At 35.6% G+C, this 22,163-nt stretch overlaps 1 protein-coding gene and 1 non-coding gene across 2 annotated transcripts in view; both read left to right on the forward strand.

Moving 5' to 3' along the window:
* Positions 1–22,163, forward strand: part of Man2a1 (mannosidase alpha class 2A member 1) — a 161,209-nt gene that overhangs the window by 121,474 nt on the left and 17,572 nt on the right. Inside the window, exons 17-19 of the mRNA XM_070036027.1 lie at positions 10,925–11,058; positions 14,035–14,176; positions 17,327–17,460. Of these exons, the coding sequence (XP_069892128.1) occupies positions 10,925–11,058; positions 14,035–14,176; positions 17,327–17,460 (410 nt within the window). The remainder of the gene's footprint in view (positions 1–10,924; positions 11,059–14,034; positions 14,177–17,326; positions 17,461–22,163) is intronic.
* LOC138837534 (U6 spliceosomal RNA) lies at positions 4,113–4,220 on the forward strand. Its single transcript, XR_011375338.1, has one exon. It is a non-coding gene; the product is annotated as a U6 spliceosomal RNA (small nuclear RNA).

A 22,163-nucleotide genomic window follows, 5' to 3' on the forward strand; every position in this document is an offset into this window, starting at 1 on the left:
GTAGTCCTATAAACCATGTTTCTAAATAGTCAAGATGCAGGCAATAGGGATGGATGGAGTTTGAAGGGTTGGAGGAGAATGTTGAAAGGGATGATATTGACTAAAATGCCATGTACTCCTAAACTGATGCTGAATTATAACCTTTCTGTGCAACCACTTAATAATAAAAATATGCTTTTAAAAAATATGTAGACAAAAGTACCTTTTGCCTTCGTTACAAAGAAACCTTCCAGCAGCTTTCATGTTTTTGTACAATGATTCAGCTAGTATTTCTTAAATTACAGAAGTATGTATTCTCAAATTTAACTTGCTATTTTTGAACAGATGCTAATTTTACCCTCTTTCAGTTGACCAGTGCAATTACTGGATAAATATTAATGAATAGAACCTGCTTGTTGTTATTACCAAATTTCTGATATAGGAAGAAATGTGAATGGCTTTTTGGCCATTATTGCTTTTGAAACAAACTATGTTTGGAGGCCTTGGTTCAACCAACTGTTTTGGGGGTGTTTTTTTTAACTCAAGTTTCCTCACTTGCATTCTTTCTGGAATTGAAAAATAAATTATTAGAAATGCAGTTGAAGGCTTCTAAGAAAGTATCATTTAGGCTATTTAAAAATACTTTGTTTTTCTTTTCATTATCACTCAGACATCACATTCAAAAAGTTTCTAGAAATATTCAATTATATGAAATCTGTGTTTACTAGCTTTAAAAGCAATTTCAGAGTTTTCTACTGAGTAATTTTTTTTTTTTTTTTTTTTGCTTTATGTCAGGGTAAATGAGAAATCCATTTTGTAGCACATGTCACTTAATGAAATACCCTTTTAGAAACATTTCATGTTTTAGCAAAAGCTATGTAGAAAAATTACACTTTCAGGAGGATAAGGTAGGTGTGGTGTAGTGGACATTAATTGCTCTTTCAGTATAATGAAACATCGCTGAGTGAGCTACATTACATGTTTTTGTTAATCGTAGATTAAAAGCTAGAATATGAGATAAACAAAAGCTGACATATCCCCCTGTGTTATAGTTGGTATTGCATGTTCACAAAAAGTACAAACCTCACAGTTACAAAACAATCAATATGTAACATTGCTAACTGTATCTTTGTCTTTAGAGTTGTAATGATTAGACTTCTGTGCCCTAAAAGTTTTCTGTCATCAACAGCTGCTTTAAAGAATTAGGTTGCCATGGGTTACCTATAAATCATGTACATTTTCACTGACAAAATGTTCAGGACCCAAATCTATTACAATATATAGCTTCAAGTTCCTCCTATCTTCCGATTGTGTTTTCCTAAGGCAGGTGGTTATGAGTGAATGAGTTTGTGTGTGTGTAAACCCTGTTTCAACCTTAGGAGAAATGTCTTAAATGCAGTGCTTTTGTCCTATTTCTACCAACATATTATAAAAGTAGTATATATTATAGATCTTGCTAAAAGAAAGCAAGTAGCCTGAAGGTAAAATGTAATGAACTGCAATCAAAAAAGTATGGGAGGAAAGGCTTTCCTTTGGCTGCAGTGATTGAATAATTTCCCTGCATGGGTGTAGTTAGCAATCAAAGAGCACTGCTTAGCTTTTCTCTGAGGAATTTTGAATATATAAATCTAAGTGAATTTATTACATGACTTTTATTTTTAGAGTCAGAGTGATTCATATAATTAATCATATAAGGTATTTTATATCGTGAATTAGAGATCTGAAGCTAGTCCCAAAATTCTTAGTGTCACCTAAGAATACTAGAGTAAACTTCTGTGGTTTGCCCTTTAATTCCTCAGTTTGTGTCTTTCTTCCTTTCCTTCCTTTTCCCTTTCCTTGTTCTGCTAGCACCAGGGTTTGAACTCAGGGCCTCACATCTCACTTGACTTTGTCATTTGTGGCAGGCACACTACCACTTGAACCACACCTCTGATCTTTAGCTTCTTAATCTATTGAAAGAGAGAAAAAAAAACAGAGAAAAACAAAGAGAGAGAGACAGAGAGACAGAGACAGAGAAGATGAAACTAGGTACTGATGGCTCATGCCTGAAATCCTAGCTATTCAAGAGGCTGATATCTGAGGGTTGAGGTTCAATGCCAGTCTGAAGACTAAAAACTGTGGTACTTTCTTCCCTAGTTAACTAGCAAATAGCCAAAATGGAGGTATGGCTTAAATGACAAAGTGCCAACTGTAAATGAAAAGAAAAAAACAAGTTGAGAAGTATCTAGAAACCCCAGTACCAAAGCACATGCGCACACACGTGTGTGTACACACACACACACACACACACACACACACACACACACACACACACACACACGCCCCCACTGTAAGAAATTACCATCAAAGTTCTCATAACTTAGTCATACAAAGTCTGTTGTGCTAACTGCATCTTCTAAGAATACTTTAATCTGGATCTTCCATCCATGGAGTCAGCCTCATTTGTAAACAATATCCCAGAGCCTCATGGAAATCATTTTTATTTCTACAAAAAGATTCATGAGAATATTAAAATACTTTGCAATTGCCCTATTTTTCCTCCAGGGCTACTTTCCATATTTAGTTTTATTTAAGAGTTAAAAAGCATTAAGTAAGTTATGGCTAGGCAGACTTAGGTAATTAAAACATTTTTGGAATGTCATAATGTGCAATTGACTGCTTAGGAGGTTTTTTTTGTGTATGTTAATTGGAACTTTAAAAAATTGAAGTAAGTAGCTGTGTGTCAAACCTGATTATTCCCTACAGACATGAAGAGAAGGTTATTTTAAGGGACTCTTAAGTACATTCTGGTTACGCAAATTCAGACTCAGAGGTTATCTTGGGGTCTGTTTGACAGCAGCTGCTGTGTTGAAGACACAGCTCTTTAGAATGTCATCTTCTACAAATGGGTGTTGAATTGAACTCTGATGAAGGGCTCTAGGATGGGAAAAAGCAGGGGAAGTGCAATGGTTCAAACTCTGGGTCCTTCCACGCTCTGCTCTTAGCTCTGAGGCTTACCTTGTTTGACCTTGTATCTGACCTTGATTTCATCATTCTCAAGTGGTGGCAGTGATAGTCTACTTTGCAGGGTATTTTGTGGAATATAACTGAACATATAGCCTGGCACATAGTTAAGTGTTGTGTCTACTTAAGTGGAAGACTGAGCCATAGGAATCAAACTCCAGTTGTAAGAGAAAGAATGGTCAGTGAGGGTTAGGGTAGTTGGAGAGGATTTGATAAAGGAAGTGTTAAAGTGATAAAGGAAGTTTTTGAGATGCTAGATCTTAGAGATATGTCATTTGAGTGGGCAGAGGAGGCAAATAATCAAAAAGCATTGGAGGATGTAAGTTAGATTAAACTCTAGTTCCTGTGAGAATTTGGAGAGCTCTGTGTTACATACATTTTTAAATTGACATCTAGCTTTTCTGTATGCAGTTAAATAATTGCAAAGGCTGTTATTTTGGTATTGCAAATAGTGACATTTAAAAAATAATCATATCCATAGGGAGAAATTTGATACCAAATCATTCATTTAAAAAGCCTGTACTAGCTTTTCTTCAATATTCAGGAGTGTGAACTTTGTTATTTTTCTCCTGAACTCATATTTTTATTCCCTTTTCCCCACAGAATTTTGTCATAACTTAATTTTTTCATGCTTAAGGGTGTTGGTCAACCTTTTATTACTTCTTTGGAACAATATACACACACACTAACACACACATATACATACTCTAAGGTTTCAAAAACTTATCCCAAAGCTCTAAATGTTAACTTTTTCTGGATTGAATTATAAGCATTATTATTGATACTACAGAAATAGTCAAAATAAAACAAATACATAGGTTACCATTTCATGCACTTAAAGAATTGCACATCTTTATTCAGAGTAACTGAGCACTGAGGAAAACTTTAGTGCAGACCAACCATGTGGTTTTATTCCCTGATTCTTCCTGCCTGTGTGTGAGACCGGCCCAACCTTGGATCATGGGGAAAATACCAAGAAATCATTGGTGTTTTGAGCTCTTTCATTTATTTCCTAAGGAGGTTATTTAGTTAGATCTTACTATTACCTATGCTGTCTATTTGAGATTAAAACTGCTTGATTAAATGTTGTGTTACCTCTGAAACAGAACTTCCATGATTCATTTTTGAAGCATACAAACTAAAATCGGAATGACAAACTAAAATCGAAATGACAGAGGAGCTTAGCATGGCCCCTGAACCAGGATGACATAAAGGTTCTTGAAACAGTTCTTATCTTCATATGTGAGGGAGTGTGTGTGGGGGAACAGAGCTTAAAAAAAAAACACCCACAAAAAAAATTAGCTTCTCAGTTTTCTCATGTATCTTTCAGTTCTTAAATCTTCAAGTTGCCATACTTAGTTGGTCTATTCTTTGCCCCAAATTGTAATTCATATGATCAAAATGTGTTTACTTTAACACCGTTAGGAGTATTCATTCAATGAAGAGTTTAAGGTATGCAAAGTAGCACTTAACCCATAAGTGATCAATACATGGTAGTTAATCTAGTCATTCATCTAGTTCCTAGACTTTTTTACTCAGAAAACAAAAGTGATGTATCATTTTTGTAAGTCTGAGTGTTGGAATGGAATTTAGTAAAATCTGTATTCAGAAATAATCAATGTGACCATTTACAGAGGATAAATTTCATCTGATAATGAATGATGAGTTGAGAAAGTCAACATAGATTAAAAGGTCATCCAATTGTAGGAATTATTACCATTAATATTTATACACTTTCACATATAAGTACATTTTTAAATGTATAATTATGATATTTGCTTTTTTACAAACATTTCCACGTTGGCTTACTCAGTTCATCCTTGTGAAAATCGTTAAGTGTACATGCTGAATAGTGTGTGTTAAACATAAATATCAACTCCAAGAATAGTTGGATAATGTTTACAAAGACATGTCACAAAAGTAAATATATAATACAAAAGTATTTTTATTTTTTTGTGAATTAAATACAAACCAGAATGCTCCCAATATTGGAAAAGTAAGTATACTAAATCAGAAGCCCTTGTTTTCGTGACAGCTATTATTGTCCTATTTCTGCTTCCTTGTCTGACCCTGTCTGCTCAGATGGAGGGAAAGGGTACCATTTTGACAGAGAAAGCCCGTATTTTAGGATACTCAACTAAAACAGAACTTTGACTCTTAGGTGGATTTTTCTAGGATTTATTTTGTATCATTTGATAGCCACATTAAATTTCACTAATACTTTTATTTCAAGACTTAATTTTTTAGGGTTCTTTACACCCCATTTTTATTAGCATAAGTTAGTTGAACAAAACCCATCCTCTCTTTTCAGAACAATGTTTGGGATGTTTTATCATTCTGTTTTCTTATAAGTATATATCCTCTATTTCTTTCATGCTTTCTTTTTCCTTTTACTCTCCCCCACCTCCACCCCTCCACTTTTCCAACTGGTACTCACCCACAAACAGAACCTGTATGACCTTCCTGTTTTTTATTTGTAAGGTCCAGATTCTACATATGAAAGAAAGCATGGTATTTTATTTTCTCCATCTGGCTAATTTCACTTAATATAATGATTTCTTGTTCCACTCATTTTCTTGAAAATGCTGTGATTGCATTTTTTATGGTTGAATAATACTATAAAAAGAGGGGAGAAAGAGAGAAATAGTGTGAGAGAAAGCATTACATTTGCTTTCTATTTATCAGTTAAGGAACGTCTATGCTGATTCCATATTTTGGTTATTGTAAATAGTGCTATGATAAACATGGTAGACAGGTGTCTTGACTATATATTGACTTTGGATATATACCCAGGAATTGGAGAGCAGGATCGCAGGATTTGTGGTAATTCTACCTAGTTTTTTGAGGACCCTCTACCATAGCAGATATACATTCATCTACATTCCCACCAACAGTATATGAGAATTTTATGTTCAAGTCAACATCATTGTTACTTACATTCTTGATGAAAACCATTCTAACTGGGTGAGATGAGATCTTGATGGGATTTTGATTTGCATTTCCTTTATGTAAAGATGTCAAACATTTCAAGTATCCCTGAACCATTTGTACTTATTTTAAAATTTGTTCAGTTTCACTATCAGTTGATTTATTCTTTTGGTGTTTAATTTTTGGAGCTCATTATATTGTCTGAGTATTAATTCTTTATCTGACGGCCAACTGAAAAATTCTTCTCCTACTTTCTGAGTATTGGGGTCTTATTCAAAAACTCACTTTTCATTTCCCTAGACAGGCAATTTTATTGGCCTGTTTAGGTTCACTGAGAAGAACTTGGATTTTTTCTGGAAAATAAGCAAAGTTCTCTTGCTTTTTCTCCTTGGTTATTTCCTTTCACTGACTGGTTGGCTGAGAGGAGAATGCTGACCTTTTTGTGAAGAGTATATTCTTCAGAAAGAGATACTTTGCATTTCAAAAATGCTGAGATGATCTAGAAAAGTGAAGTGGGATAGGCTGAGTCTGAGATTCTGTCAGACTTAGGCTGTTTCAGATACACTGTACAAAGGTCCATTTGACAAGGGGAAGAGTGTAAGTAGTGGAGTGGAAATGATGCAGAAGATTCAGGAAAGGTTTTGTTGCTCAGAGCTATGGCCCTAGGCTCTCCATGGACATTCTTTAGAGTCTTTACACTTTACCCAGATGTTCCCTCTACTCATCTGTCAGACATGGGAATGATAAGGATGGCCTCTAGGTTTTCTGTTCTGGCTCTCTTGGTCCCATCCATCCTGTGGATAAACTGAAAAGACAAGGATCATTTGGAGAGTGACTGCAAAGCTGACAGATGGAAGATGCTGTACTTATGGAGCTATGGCATATATGATACAACTTCTTAAGATTGACCTACATGGTTTCATTTCTACCTGATAGCTAATAAAATAGTCTTCAAAAGTGTTTAAAATTAGTTTTATAAATAAAAATTTTAGTATATGTGTATACTTCTTTTTTTCCCCCAAACTCTACATATTATAGACATGCAGTGAAGACTCTCTAGAATCTGTGTCTGTCCCCATATAGTCCTCAGGCGAAACGATACTGTGTGTGCACACATATGTGCACATAGGCACCCCTGTATCTGTAGAGTATTATTTTGTATTTGTGTCTGTTCTCAGCATAGTTGATCAGGTTTTGCCAGGACACACAAGCTACCTCATTCTTCCATTGCATTGTTATCCCTCACTTCTCAATTCATTTCCTGTTGATGGACATCTGGCAGGTTTTCCTGTGCTTGATTCTTAGCAACAGGAAGCAGCAGACACGCTGATGCATGCTTCCTGTTCTCACAACTGGGCTCAACTCAGCTAGATTCAGGGGGAGGATGTACTATGTAATAGAGCACATGTCTTTACTTTTTTTTTCTTAGCTTCTAATGTGAGCCTGTCATTTATAACTAAAGTTTTTGGTTGTTCTGAAGAGGTTTTTGGTGCAGGCAAACTGTGTCCCTTAATTCAATTTTACTCAGTTGAGTAGTTCTGTCAGTATCTTTGTGTCTCTCTCCTCTCTGTCTTTCTCTCTGTCTTCTTTCTCTTCTAATCCCTTTACCCCCCTAAATTCTATAGATCAGTGTTACTGCAGGGCTTCTCCCAGACCTTGATTTCAAGGTAAACTCAACTTTCTTCAGTTGTTGGTCTGCCGATTAGGTATGGTGTTTGAAAGGCTTAGCCCTGGTGCTGCCAGCCTTCTGACAATGTCACAACTGAATGAGTTATTATATATAATATGCAATGAGCATCTGATACACAGTCAGTATCAGTGACTGTTAGTCACTACCAGGCCCTCATAGCTGTCATCCTTTTATAAGCTGACATTTATGCTTTACCTGCTTCATGCTGGGAGCTCAATAAGATATAATTCCCTATCCCTGAGCTTACATTCCAACATTCATCTGTTCACAAGTAAAACTCCTTTCTCTTCATTTTCCCTGATGCTTAAACTTTATCCTCTCATATCATCTAACTTCTGTGTGATGAAGAACAGGTGTTTATATCCTAGCTTCTTCTGTTTAACAGTGATTAATCATTTACCATGTGCCCAAGATGCTAAGAACTGTAACATAAAGATGGTGTGTGGGATGGACTGTGTCTATGAGAAGCTAACAGACTTAGGGTGAAAAAATACCCCCTATTACAGGGGTGAGAGTGGAATCTGCAGTATGTTCAGAGCAGCTTGCTCAGGAGTAGCATCTGAAAAACATTTCTTTTTACAAAATTTCACTTGTAAATTGTCTCTATTTGACCTTGCATTGCTTGTGTAACAAATACTGTCCTTTCTCTCTGTTTCAAGAGGGAAGGTATTAGAAACAAGAGGCCACTTCTTTCTCATTGTTGAATTCTAATCACAGCTCCACCATCTTTTGGGGGTTGCTAATCATGTAGATCCATTTTCCTTCCCAGAACTACAAAAAATCTGGAAAGATTTTGAAAGCCTTGGCTACCCAGGCCTGGAAAGTAACATATTCAGAGAGTGCTTCCCTCTCTCTCCTGTACTGGAGCAATCCAGGAGACCACTGGGCCCCATGGTATCTAGCTGGCTTCTGAGACAAAGGCACACTTTAGGGAATTCTAGACATGGAAATGACAAGGTTGGCAATTGTTTATCTTTCACACACAAACTGTTCCTAAATATAAATGCTTTCTCTTTGGGAACTCCTTTTATTGCAATGGTAGGTTTTAATTTGGTTTGTAGTAGTGTAACATTCATCTTATTTTAAAACTCCAAATTAATGTCTTGCCAAATTGTGAATGGCCATGAGCTGCTTTAAAAGAGCTTGAGGACTTGTCACAACATGATCTGAGGATGATATTAAGTTTGAGGAAGATGACTTTCTCAGTAGAAATAATTTATCATTGCTGGGGGGGAATGTGAAATCATTAATTTTTTCTTGAGGCTGTTCTTTGTAAATATTTTCTGGAGAGACATGAATTGAAATTAATGATACTCCCTCTTGCTAAGATTTCATGTGTTCTGTTAACCTTGAGAGGATATCCAATCTAGAGAGAAGAAAAGATAAAAGACTACCAACAATCCTCTAAATGCTTCCAGGAAGAGTTAACATCCTGTCATCACCTATGCTCTTTAGTGCTACATGAATATTATCATTTGCTTTTTGTTTGGGGGTTTTGATTGTTTGTATGTGTTGGGAATTTATCCCCAGGTCTTGCATACACAAAGCTGTACCAATGAGCTACAATCTCACCCCCTACATTTTGTGTTATGAATATCTTAAGTTCATTTACAGATGTTCATCTATTAAAATTCCATATGCATTTCACTTTTGTTTTAATGGAAGCACATTAAAATAAAATTTGCCTTTAAAACAATTTATATTCTAGTTCATAGCAGATTATGTTGTACTATCTGATTTATGTGATTTTTTTTTAAAACTTCCCAATAGTGGTTGGGATATTTGGGGTATATCTGCCTTTACAAATTCCTCTGATAACTCTCAGAAGGAAACATATGCATATATTTAACAGGCAAATTAATAGTTCAGAGTGGCCATAGAAGTGGCCATAAAAGGCCATCCCCTTTTGAGGCTCATTGTATTCATAAAATATTTACAAATATAACAAGAAATTAAAGTTATCTCCAATTAAGGTGGGTTAGTTAGAAGAGCACTATGTACTAGGAAAAAAATTTATGAACATTTTGCTGATGCTATAAATGTATACCGTGTCTCATTTAGTATTCTTTATCTCTGTATTATTATTTATATTTTTATATTTTCCAGTGTGTCTTTCACAGAATCCATGAGCGTGGACTGTATAAGTTTTCTCTGTTAATTCTTTTCCTCAAATCTCACAGATAAAAAATTTCTTTGAACATTTGTCACTTTCTCTAAGCTGTGGGGATTGCTTTTGACTCCTAGGAGTGGGGAATCATGCTCACCATCCCTATGCAGACTTCATTAGTTTAAAGAATTTGTGTTTGTAATAGTAACAGTAACTGTGTGGAAAGGAGGGAAAAGAGGGTAAAGGAAGTAAAACTGCAGGTAAGTTTCCAGAGTTCTTGTAACTTCAAGAGCATCAGCTTTATAAAATAGGATAGAGTAGTGTCTCTTCTTTTGACCTCTTTCCTGACTGTTCTCTTTTGAAGATCCTGTAATATCTCTCACATACACTCCATCTGACTGAGTGTGTTGGGGTTTTTCATAACACCTCTCATCTGAAATTGACCCAAGGTTTTGTTGAGGACCTGATGAGACAGTTAAGGTAGAATGACAGATAGATACTAGTAAACACTTAAGGTGTTTATCAGAAAGAAAAAAAAAAGTTTGCTAAATCTGGGCCATTTTTCACTTGTTCTTTGCCTTATATAGCAAAAAGTAGAATGGATTACTCCATAACTCAGGCTTCTAAGAGATACCAAACTCAGCTGAGATTGATTTCACTTCTAGGGAGCTCTCTAGATTGTAGTCTACTAGAACCAATATGTTAAAATGGGATTCAGCTATAAATCATCCGATCTCCTGTCTTTTTTTTAGAAGTAGATTGTGGGTAACAGCACATGTCTCTTAAATCAATAGAGTATAAATTTCAGTGGATCTTAATGTGTAGTGTAGCAAGAAAGGGTGGTGGGTGGGTGGGTTTCAGTGCCACTGTCAGGGAGTAGTAGGTACAGGTGAGAAGGGGAACTAATCCTGTAAAAGAGAGCTGGCCTCTTCTCACTTAATGGCCTTCTTCCTCTCAGAACTCACTGGAGAGCCAGTGACATGTTACATGTCATCTATATCCATTGAATTAATTTATACCCCTGCAAAAATACTGCCAACATTCTAATATTAAAATAGAAGAAAGATAAATTTTAACACTTTTATATATGAGATTATAAAGATAAGAAGCAGAAAACAAGGAAATGTATATTAATTTGGAAGGAGTTCTCTACACTACATTTAGGAAAATTGTGGCAGTAATTACTTTTTACTAATGTGTACTTTTTTTAATTTTAGGAATAGAAGGACAGTCTGTGGAAGTTTCCAATATTGTAGACATCCGAGATGTACATAACCGTGAGATTGTGATGAGAATTTCTTCTAAAATAAACAACCAAAACAGATTTTATACTGACCTAAATGGATACCAGGTAATTTTCTTTAAAATAATTGAGCATTGGTGGCTCATGACTGTAATCCTAGCTACTCAGGAGGCTGAGATGTGAGGATTGCAGTTCAGAGACAACTCAGGCAGAAAAGTCTGTGAGGCTCTTTATCTCCAACTTAAAAAAATAAAAAAGCAGAAATAGCACTGTGGTTCAAAGAGATAGTGGTAGTGGTAGTGTTACTAGCCTTGAGCAAAAAGAGCTCAGAGACAGCATCCAGGACCCAAAGTTCAAGCTCCGCAACCAGCACAAAATAAGTAAAATGAGAAAGGATTGGTTGAATTAGTGAATTAATATAACATAATAAGCCAGTTGATTTTAGATTTCTTTGAAAAAATATGCCTCATGTTGCAAATTATTTCTAAACTAAAGGTAAATTTTAACAGACACAGATTCTATATTCAGTCAGGTTTCCTAAGTTAGAAAAAATATTGTAGGAATATTTCTTGCAGAATTTATTTTTTTTTCATAAAGGGAAATTTGTTGACCTTATTGTATAATTATTTTATGCTAATATATTGTTTTACTTTTATATAATACTATGTTCTATTATTTATATAATATACTAGAAAGGAAACATGATCAGGGTATTGACAGATACCTTTTCCTCATGAGGAATTAGTCTGTGTATATTTTATTTATTCTTTATATATTAGTAAATGTATGATCTAATAATGAACTCTTAAATTTTATGAAAATTTTAATTTTATACAATTTTTCCTCTCTTTATCAATACATTTATACATACATATATGTATACATAGAGAAACAGGTCTGTCTAGAAATATGGGCAGGTATATACTTAATCAAAATTTTCATTAATTTTAAATAGTAAGAAAATTCTCTCCTACAAGTTTTTGAGATCATTATCTATCAAAATGTAATAGTACTAGTTCTATTGTTAACTCAATCTCTGTGTTTTGAATTGTATGTGCATGGGCAATGTGTCTTTGAAATAATAGTATTTTTTTAAAGGAGCAGTTTTTTATACATTAGCGTTTAGGAAATTCCTGGCTATGAATAGAAATAATTATATAACATATGCTTTCTTTTTTGTCTGTTTTCAAGTGGCTATAAGTGGAAAGAGTGTGATAGTTTTCTTTTCTGTGATTTCCTCTAAAAGTTTAAATTTAAACCTATTCCAAAGTACAGGAAATTGCTACATACATTCCAATTAACATGTTAATTCTACTATAGCCATTTGGTTTTCAAATGAAATCCTGACTTTATGGTGATTCATTTTCATGTGTACAAAATAAAATCCTTTCTTAACATCTCTCAGAAGCAATTATTTGTATGTGTGGGTGTATACATGAATGAGAAAACTTAGTAAAAATGAGTGACTGAAAAATGTTTTCTTTTTAGGGATCAAATATTTTAATAAAAGGGAAAATACATTTTTGAGTCCATAATCTATTTTTAAGCCATGTTATTTTAGCTTTGAAATTAGGATTACTTGGGTGAAAGTAGATATCTAGACCCATAGGTGGGGACTGGGAAGCAACAATATAGTTATGGCAGAGTTAAATATCTAATATTTAAGGATATGAATTAAGAGATATGGGAAGGTCAGAATTAGGAGAAATGGAAAATTTTTTCAGTGTTCCCCTCCCCTCTCATCTTTGTTCTTTCCTCCTTTCCTTCCTTCCACAATTTACAGTTGTTTCTTTACCCACATATTAATTTCATAGGGCTACCATACCATACAAATCACACAAACTGGGTAGCTTAAAACAAGAGAACTTCATTCTTTCACAGTTCAGGAGACCAGATACCTGAATTTAAGAGCTCCACAGGGCCTGTTCTCCACAGTCAGTAAAAAAAAAAAAAGTATCCTTCCTTTTTCTTCCTACTTTCTGGCATTTACTGACACCCCCTGGCATTCCTGTAGACATACCACTCAAGTTTCTTTCTCTGGGGTCACTTGATGGCCCTGTATGAGACTCTATCTTTCCTTCAATGTCTAGATTTCCCTCTTACAAGAATGCCAGGCATAGGATTAGTGGAAAATTTAAGTAGTTGAATTGGAATATTTTAACATAAAGTCTTATTCACAGGTTATAAGAACGTGAATGAGGGGAGGGAACATAACAACCAATAACTTGAATGCTGGGAGTATTAGAGATTAGATCTATGAGGCATTCCTCAGTAAGTATCTATTAATGAGCAATCAGTGCACATGAACTATTACAATGACTATACTTCTCCTCATTCTGACTTTCATCTTAAACTTTTGAAAGTGTAAATGAGGAGATGACATTTTTAAGTGGTATGAAGATTCACTGGCAATAGTCTTTTGAGGCTAAAATTTAAGTCATTGTGACTCGGACTAACTGGGCTACTGACAGACAATCTCTTTTAAAATATAAAATTTCATGCATGAGAAACTAGAATTTAGACCTATCTAGATTGAAACTAAACAAGAAGAGTAAATATTGAGTGATTTTTAAATATAAATGCATTTGATTATAATGTGTAATATATTATAGGATTTGGTGGGAGATCTGTGATATTTATTAAAATGGATTCAAAAATAATAAGAGATATTTCTTGAAAGGGGATACAGAGCTATTATGCTTAGCATTCATTACAAAAGCAGTATGTTAGATTTGGATGAGAAATGAATACTTAATACCTTTATAATTTGTTTTATGCAAATATGGGAGAGCCAGAAGACTTTTGTTAGGCATTTTTATTCTGAATTTAAATAGAAATGCCTATTTTTAAAATTTGGACAAGTTCTTGCATTCCTACTCAAAAATTGTTTTCTAAGATCCACATGGTTTCCTTCATACTGTTTTAAAGAAGAGTTTAATTTTTAAATGATATCTTTGCTTGAACAAGACCAGAACTGGTGTCACTTTATCTTTGGAAGAGGACTCAGTACTTTAAATAGTCCTTTTATAAACGCATATATTTAAATATCACATTTTCCAAAAAGGGCATTGCTTGGTTTTGTAGATTCAACCTAGAAGGACCATGGACAAATTGCCTCTTCAAGCAAATGTTTATCCTATGACCACAATGGCATACATCCAGGATGCTGACCATCGATTGACACTGCTCTCTGCTCAGTCCTTGGGAGTTTCGAGTATGTCTTCTGGTATGTGTTCTTTAAATTCTCTTTTGCTTTCAAAGGTTTCAGCTGTAAGAATATAATTCACTTCAAAATGTAATGACTACATTTTGCCAAATGTGTTCATTAGCCTTTCCAGTTAAAAACCTACCTATCTTTCAAGAATCAGAATATTAATCAAGTTAAAGTTTTGTGATAACTCCATAAAAGGAATTGCCTCAGTCTTCAGATAAGAAGGGACCTAAGACACCATGTCACAGTTACTATTTTTTAAAATTTTATTGTCAAAGTGCTGTACAGAGAGGTTACAGTTACATACATAAGGTAGTAAGTATATTTCGTGTCAAACTTGTTAAAACTTGTTATCCCCCCCTCCCTTATTTTTCTCCCTTTCCCTGTGTTAGTCAGTTTTTTGTCACAACAAAGGTTTTAGGCCCTAAGCATACCCTCATATAGGGAGCATAGGTAAGGGGGCGGGGGCCAAGAACTGTTCTTCTGGTGGTAGTTGGTAAGCAGAAGAAAAAGGAGAGACAGGGAAGGAAGGGAGGGAAGAAGAGAGAAAGGGAAGGAGTATGGGGACAGGTAGATCTTTTAGATATGTCCCCCATAACCCAGACCATTCAGCTATGAACTTAACAGTGGAATAATCCATAGATGAAGTTAGCAGCATTGTGATTCAGTAAACTCTCAGTATTGCCACTGACTTGACTTGGGACCGAGACATTTTATATCTAAACCACAGCAAGAGCTTACTTCTGATTGCCTGCAAGTATGAAGTTGTAACTCAAATTTACATTCTTTTAGATGTGACATGACTTCCCAAATGGCTTATGCGTTGATGACATTATAGTTGGATGATGAGTAGTTGGATCTGACCAGTGAATTAATGTGTTGATGGACTCATAATTTAATGGCGTTGTTGAGATAGTCTAGTGGAAGCTAGCAGGCAGAGCCCGACTAGAGGAAGTAGGTCCCTGGAGGCATTCTCCAGAAGGGCATACTTTGTCCCTGGTCTCTTCCTTTCCCCCTGCTTTCTGGTTGACATACAGCAAGCTGCTTTCTTCTGCCATGCCCTTATGCCATGCTATTTCTGTCTTGCTACAAGGATGAAAAAAGAACCAAGTGGCCATGGGCTGAAACTATGAGCCACTTTCCTTCTATAAGCTGATTTACTCGAGTATTTTGTTCCAGTGCCAGAAACTAATTACCATACATAGTCTGTTACCGTGCTACCTCCTAAAAGAAGAAAGGAGGTAGGAGTGATATGGTTGTGAGAATGAAGCAGCTGAAAGAAGCTGAAGTACCTTCCAAAAGAGAAAGCAAGGCAGAGAAAGAGAATATAGACAGTAAACATCAATCCACTTTTGTTAAGCTTTCTATTGAGAGACTTTTATTCTATAAAATACATTCTTTTAATTGGTTTTCATACATTCTATCATTTTTTTAATCTACTAAGGATTGCTAAAAATACCTAAAGGATCAGTCAGATGTGAGCGCAGAAAATATAAAAATATATTTATATATTATCCTTTTTACACAAAACTACTTTTTATACTAGGCATCTACATCCATTGTACTCTTCCACACACAAACTAGTTGCTTCTTCTCAGTTTGTGTTGTGGCCTTCACTAGACTAAATCATGTGAACCTACACTTAGGAGACTAATACTGAGTGTGCACCACAGATGGCTGAGGCTTGGACACACTGGAGAGCACATTACCATGGACAGGGCAAAAGCTGCTCACTACTTGGTGTTGTTTAATTTTTGCCATATGGATAGGAGCCCAATGTTGCCAAGTTTTTCAGTTATTGAAGAAATATCCAGAATGTTAAGTAATTGTAAATTTAAATAACTTTAAATGAAGTTCCCAATCTGTAGATGTTAACTTACATAAAAATCACCATTCTTCAGACCATCTTAGTGACTCTTGAATCACTAATATATAAGTGTGGCTTTAACTTCTCAAAGTTGTGCTCTAAACAGGTACTAGTCACTAGATCCAGGCAGTGAGACATCTTCCTCTCCTTTGCTACTGGCTTTCAAATACCCCTAGTAATTGAGTAAAGACAATGAAGCACAAACTGGTAAATTATTAAATGTCACATGTTTTATGAATTAATGTTTAGAAACAGGAGAGAAATTAGAAATTACCTAGAGATTGATGAACTAATGTTTGTTAGATATAAAATGATAAACTGTGAATAGGCATGAGAACAGTGAGTCAGTGCTGGGGCGTATACATAGTTGTCAGCTGAACTATGGGATAGTAACCAAAAAAATTCGGCTATTCTTTACTTATAGTTTTATGTTTTGGAAACCTAAATCAAGAAGAAAGTAAAAAAAGAGTTAGTATGATTACAAGAGTAATAGTTACTAAAATGGTTTAATGTTTATTTTTCCTTCTGAATGATCATTAATACATTAATAGATATGAATAATATAAATATATTTTTAAAGTATGCATAGCTTTTAATTTCAAGTTTCATTGAGTGTAATCTTAAATGCCTACATATAGTTGGTGTTGGTTTTAGTTTCTTCAGTTTACTAGCTCATGTAACCTAATCAGTAGCTTAGATCCTAAAACAGAGGAAATATGGTAACTATTGAATAGCAAATGAAGGAATTAAATATGACCCATGTAAGCCAAAGGACTAGCTGGGCAATTGGAGGTACTGTTAACAGTATCAGGAAGTGTCTCCAAATTCTACAACTTCCTCAGAATTGTCACCTATCAAATAGTCTGGATTTCATTCACAAATCTTGTTTAAAACCCCTTAGGTACATGTGTCTTGTTATTTCATGTATAATTCATTCCTAATTGCTTCCATCAGCATTTTTATTCTAAGCACTGCTCTGCTACCAAAACAAAAGTTCAAGAGAACTTGATTTGCCCTGCAGGTTAGGTTTTTTTGGAGAAAGTTTCTGTTAAGTTTCTATCTGTCCTGTTCCATTTTAAACTTCTCATCAGAGATGATTAAACATTAATGAAGGAAAGCAGAAATGCAGTCCTGTTTTATGAATTTAGCATAGTGACTTTGAGCTATTATCAAAGAAAGAAAACCCATGGTATCCATATCTACCTGCCCTAGCTGATGATATCGTATCTTCCTCTGTAATTATCCTTCATGAATATATGTATTAAATCCTACTCAGTTTCACTGTTGTTGTTTGTTAGGTCAAATTGAAGTCTTCATGGATCGAAGACTCATGCAAGATGATAACCGTGGCCTTGGGCAAGGTGTCCATGATAACAAGATTACAGCCAACTTATTTCGAATACTACTGGAAAAAAGAAGTGTTGTGAATATGGTAGGAAAAAATAACAAGCATGGTCTGGTGATGTTTTCTTTGTCACCTTAATTTGAAGTGACAACTTTATACTTAATTTTTATTTATATAAAATTTATTTATATATTTTTTATTTATATAAAATTTTATTTACATAAATTTCCAATTCCGTTATCTTTATATTAGATTGAGCAGCAATTCAAAATTCATAGCAAATTTCAATTGTAAATATTGTGTTGGATCTGCATTTGGGTCATTTTATGTTTTATTTTTGTTCATTATGAAGGTAAATGTCAAGGAAGCAGTTCAAATGAAATTATTTTCAAAGATGTAAGTTTTAAAAATTGGGCTAACTAAGAATTATGTAGTAGAGCTTAGTCACATACTTTGGAAAATTAAGCTTGATTGTAGAATATATTCAAAAGTTTGAAGCCAGGTACTGGTGGCTCACATTTTTAACCCCCAGTACTCAGGAAACTGAGATCCAGAGGATTGCAATTTGAAGCCAAACCAGGTAGAAAAATCCTCAGACTCTGTTTCCAAAATAACCAGTTAAAAGCTGGGTTGGAAGCCTGGCTCAAGAAGGTAAGAGTGTCACCTGAGCAAGTTTGAGGCCCTGAGTGAAAACCCAGTTACTGGGGAAAAACAAATAGTGATCTTATTCTCGTCTTACATTTATTAATTGGAAATTGATTGACTTACCTGTAGTCTAACCAGTTTTTATTCCAGTAAGCAAAAGTCCAGCCATCAGTGTTGAACAGTTTGACAAAAGCCAGACTTTACCTGAGTACCTGATAATACTCAGATGTCATCAGAGGGATCTTCAGAGTTCTCCATGTATTAATGCTCATCTCCATCAATGGTCCTGGAAATGGCCCTTCCCCTTTGTTCTCCATCTCTTTTCTGCACTACATTATTTCCCTTTTTAGGCAGTAACTTCACTGTTTACTTCTTAGGGAGAACAGCCAAAAAAGAGAGCTTTCTATTCCAGATACTAAGTCTCCTTTGTTTCCCCATTTTCCTCCCTTAACCCTCCGTTTTTCTTAGGCCAGTAGCTCCACATGGCTTGGCATTCACCCCCTTTACTTTCCTCCGTATCCTTTTATAGTCAATCCTCTCTTCTTGCCTTTCCCCCATCATCCAAACCAACACTTCTCTAGGAGATCTTTTTCATTGGCTGTTCAGCAGCCTTTGTTCTTCTGTTAAAAATAAAAGCAGAGGGGCTGGGAAGGTGGCCCAGTGGTAGAGTGCTTGCCTTGCATGCATGAGGCCCTGGGTTCGATTCCTCAGCACCACATAAGCAAAAAGCCGGAAGTGGCGCTGTGGCTCAAGTAGTAGAGCGCTAGCCTTGAGCTGAAGAGCTGAGGGACAGCGCCCAGGCCCAGAGTTCAGGCCCCACAACCGGACCCAAAATAAATAAATAAATAAATAAATAAATAAATAAATAAATAAATAAATAAATAAATAAATAAATAAAAGCAGAAAACACTTCTTACTCAGAGCTAATGAAGAGTTTGTTTCATCTGGCTCTCTTCTCTGGCTCTTGCCCATGTGACAGTCTCCAGTGGATATCTTCTGTCATAACCTACCCAAACTTTCTAGTACCATTTGACACTTAAAATAGCCATTTCTTAAGAAACTGCCCTGTCAGTGCTTCCCCAGTGCCATACTTACTTGGTTTTTCTTCAACTTCTCTGGCTATTTTTTATCTCTTTGATTATTTCCTTAGACATAAAATATGGAATGCTCAAGGCCTGGCCCCTGGCTTTGTCCTTTTCTCATTTTAGATGCTATCTCTTGTCAATATCGTCTCCCTCATTGTACAACCTGCTACCTTTACTCAGATGGAACCCACGAATTTATATCCCTACATCAGTTTTACCTCTGATCTCCAAATCCATCTATCTAGTTCCTACCTGATATTTTCTTTTGTGTTTGTGTGTCTCAAGTTAGATGTAATCCCAGATTACTCTTATGAACTCCCTTAACCATACAGGTGGGGTTTTTTGTCCCAGTGTTCTCTTACTGGCTGACAGAAACACCCCTCTAAGCCAGGACCATGTCTGAATCATTCCCGATGGCCATTTTTCCCTCCTCAATCCTTTTCTCACAACAGTTAATCCCAATTGCCTGTCTCTTCACCTGCACATTTCACATCTGTGAGTTTCTTGATTTATGTCTTTCTGATCTAAGCTGATACCATGTATTTCCCAAATCTGCCTGTACATATACCCCACATTCTTCTGCCACAGCTGCCACTTTATAGGAAGAACTACCATCCTACTATATAGCAATTTCTGCTTATTTCTTAATCAACATACACATATTTTATTCCCCTCCTAGTATCCAGAAGCTTGTTCACCTGAGTAGACAGAGTGAGTGATTGGATTTTTGTTGTTGTTGTTGTTGTTGTTGTTGTTACTGCTACAAACCACAGCTACCCTATTAATCTCAGCTTAGCCTTTAATATGTCTTCTCATTATTTTCATTCACAATAAAAGGCAGAATTCATACAATGGCCTGAGAGCCTATCATGGTATATATGACTCCTGCCTCTCCTCTAAACATCTTGAATACCTCTCATCATTTCTGCTTTTGGTTCACTGCTTTATTTTTTTACTGTTTTTTTTTTTTTCCCCAACTCTAAGTTCTTCCCATGCCCTCTTCCCTGAAAGTGCTTTCACACATGACTTTTTGTCCTCTCTGCCAGAAAACTCATAATAGTAGTTGAGATAAGTGCTCACTTAATTATCTTCCTTATGACTACATCATATCCCCTTTGAATCTGTGCATTTTGATGATCTGATCCATTCTTTTCTTCCCTTTGGACCATGAATTTCTGCTTCACTGATAGGTAATCAGGAGATAGACAGACAGACAGACAGACAGACAGATATCATAGATAGATACCATAGATATGAGTGGATACATAAATACCTAGATGAGCAAGCTGTTACAGAACATCATGCTACTGTACTGCAATTTCCACTCACTGCTTTATCACCATATGCATATTTTATTCTTCCTATTAGATTCCAGGAACTTGTCCATTTCATCTCCAAGTTTCCCACAGGGCCTTTTGCTGCTGGTATAGGCATTCTATAAATAAAACACTAATTGATTGAATGAAATGGAAACAGCTAATTGAAAGAATTCTTCAAGTATTTAGAATTCTTTGGGAAAAAATAATATTCATTTTAGATGTCAAGATTCATATAAGTTTCTTAAGTCTTACAGTTTAAATCAATTATTGGCAAGATAGTTTTAACAGCTAAAACTGCATAGGCACATCATTGTCTGAGTGTTGACAGCTACTGTCTCTTGATCCTCCTGGAAATATTTCTGGCTTAGATGTGCTTTTTCCTCTATATTGATACTAATGTGCAAAAACTTTTGCTAACTATGGCAATAAAATAATTCATGTAAGATCTATGAATCTTTCACTTAGAAGTGAAATCATTTATTGATTCCAATATTAAACACCTTGCATAATGCCCAAAATGCCTATAATTACAATACTTAGAAGGAGGATCTAGAATTTGAGGACTGTCTGAGATGCATGCCTTGACATGTATCACACAACCTCGTTGGAACATAACCAATTCAAATGTGTTCCAATGTTTTGATAATCCTATATTGATCTCTTGTCTTTTATTCAACTATAAATTCTTAGGTCAGTATCTTGTACCTTTTGATTTCTAGTGACATTGATTTAACTTTTCTAGAACAGTGTTTTTAGCTTCTACTAAGACTAAGGTACTGATGATGGGACAAATGGAAATGCTCTCTAGAAAGTTAAGGGTTTTGATGGGAAGCCTTCAATCTGTCAGCTTCATGGAAACAATCTTGGACTAAGTTTTGTTCTCAGAGGGTTCTGCAGAGAAACAGTAGGAGCAAAGACTTGGAGTAATCAGTGCTCTAGGATATACAGAGATGCCAGTGGAGGACACTGGTGGAACAAAGTTGACTAGCAGTCACACTAATGATCAATAAGGGGGAGGGGGACAGGAAAGTATTTGCACTAATCACTTCAAGATTTATTTCTTTGACTGTAACTCCTTTCCTAGTACCCCTTTCCTAGTGATGGTTGGTATGGGAAAAGAGGCATTATAGATTTGGAGATCCTACAAATGTGTAAGTGGTACAACTGTCATTTTTACCTCTGGATACTGGTTCTTTCCATACAAGAAGAAACAGAAAGAGGCTGGGCACCAGTGGCTCACACCTGTAATCCTAGCTATTCAGGTGGCTGAGATCTGAGGATTACATTCAAAGCCAGCCCAGGTGGGAAAGTCCCTGAGACTCTCATCTCCAGTTAACCTCCAGAAGACCAGAAGTGGCTCAAAGTGGTAGCACTAGACTTGAACAAAGAAGCTCAGGGATAGCACCCAGGCCCTGAGTCAAGCCCCACAACCAACAAGAACAAAGAAGGGAGGGAGGGAGGAAAAAAGAAACAGAAAGATGAGATTAAAAACCCAATTGTTTATATAAGGCTCTGGAAAGTAATACCACTCAAAGGTCAGAGGCATAAATGTATCAAATCAAACTGAGTAAACAAAAATAACTAGAAACGACCTCTCACTGTCTTAAATAATTTACCAAGTTTTAATTAGATGAAAAAGCCTCTAACTGTTGATGATCAGTTAGCTCAAGTTAGCTTAATAAAGAGAACCAAGCAGCCTGGAATTAATTCTGATTCCTAGAATAAGATCTTCTAACTCAGT

The sequence above is a fragment of the Dipodomys merriami genome, unplaced genomic scaffold (genome assembly GCF_024711535.1).
Source record: "Dipodomys merriami isolate MVZ:Mamm:240054 unplaced genomic scaffold, mDipMer1.0.p SCAF_27, whole genome shotgun sequence".
Lineage (NCBI taxonomy): Eukaryota > Metazoa > Chordata > Mammalia > Rodentia > Heteromyidae > Dipodomys > Dipodomys merriami.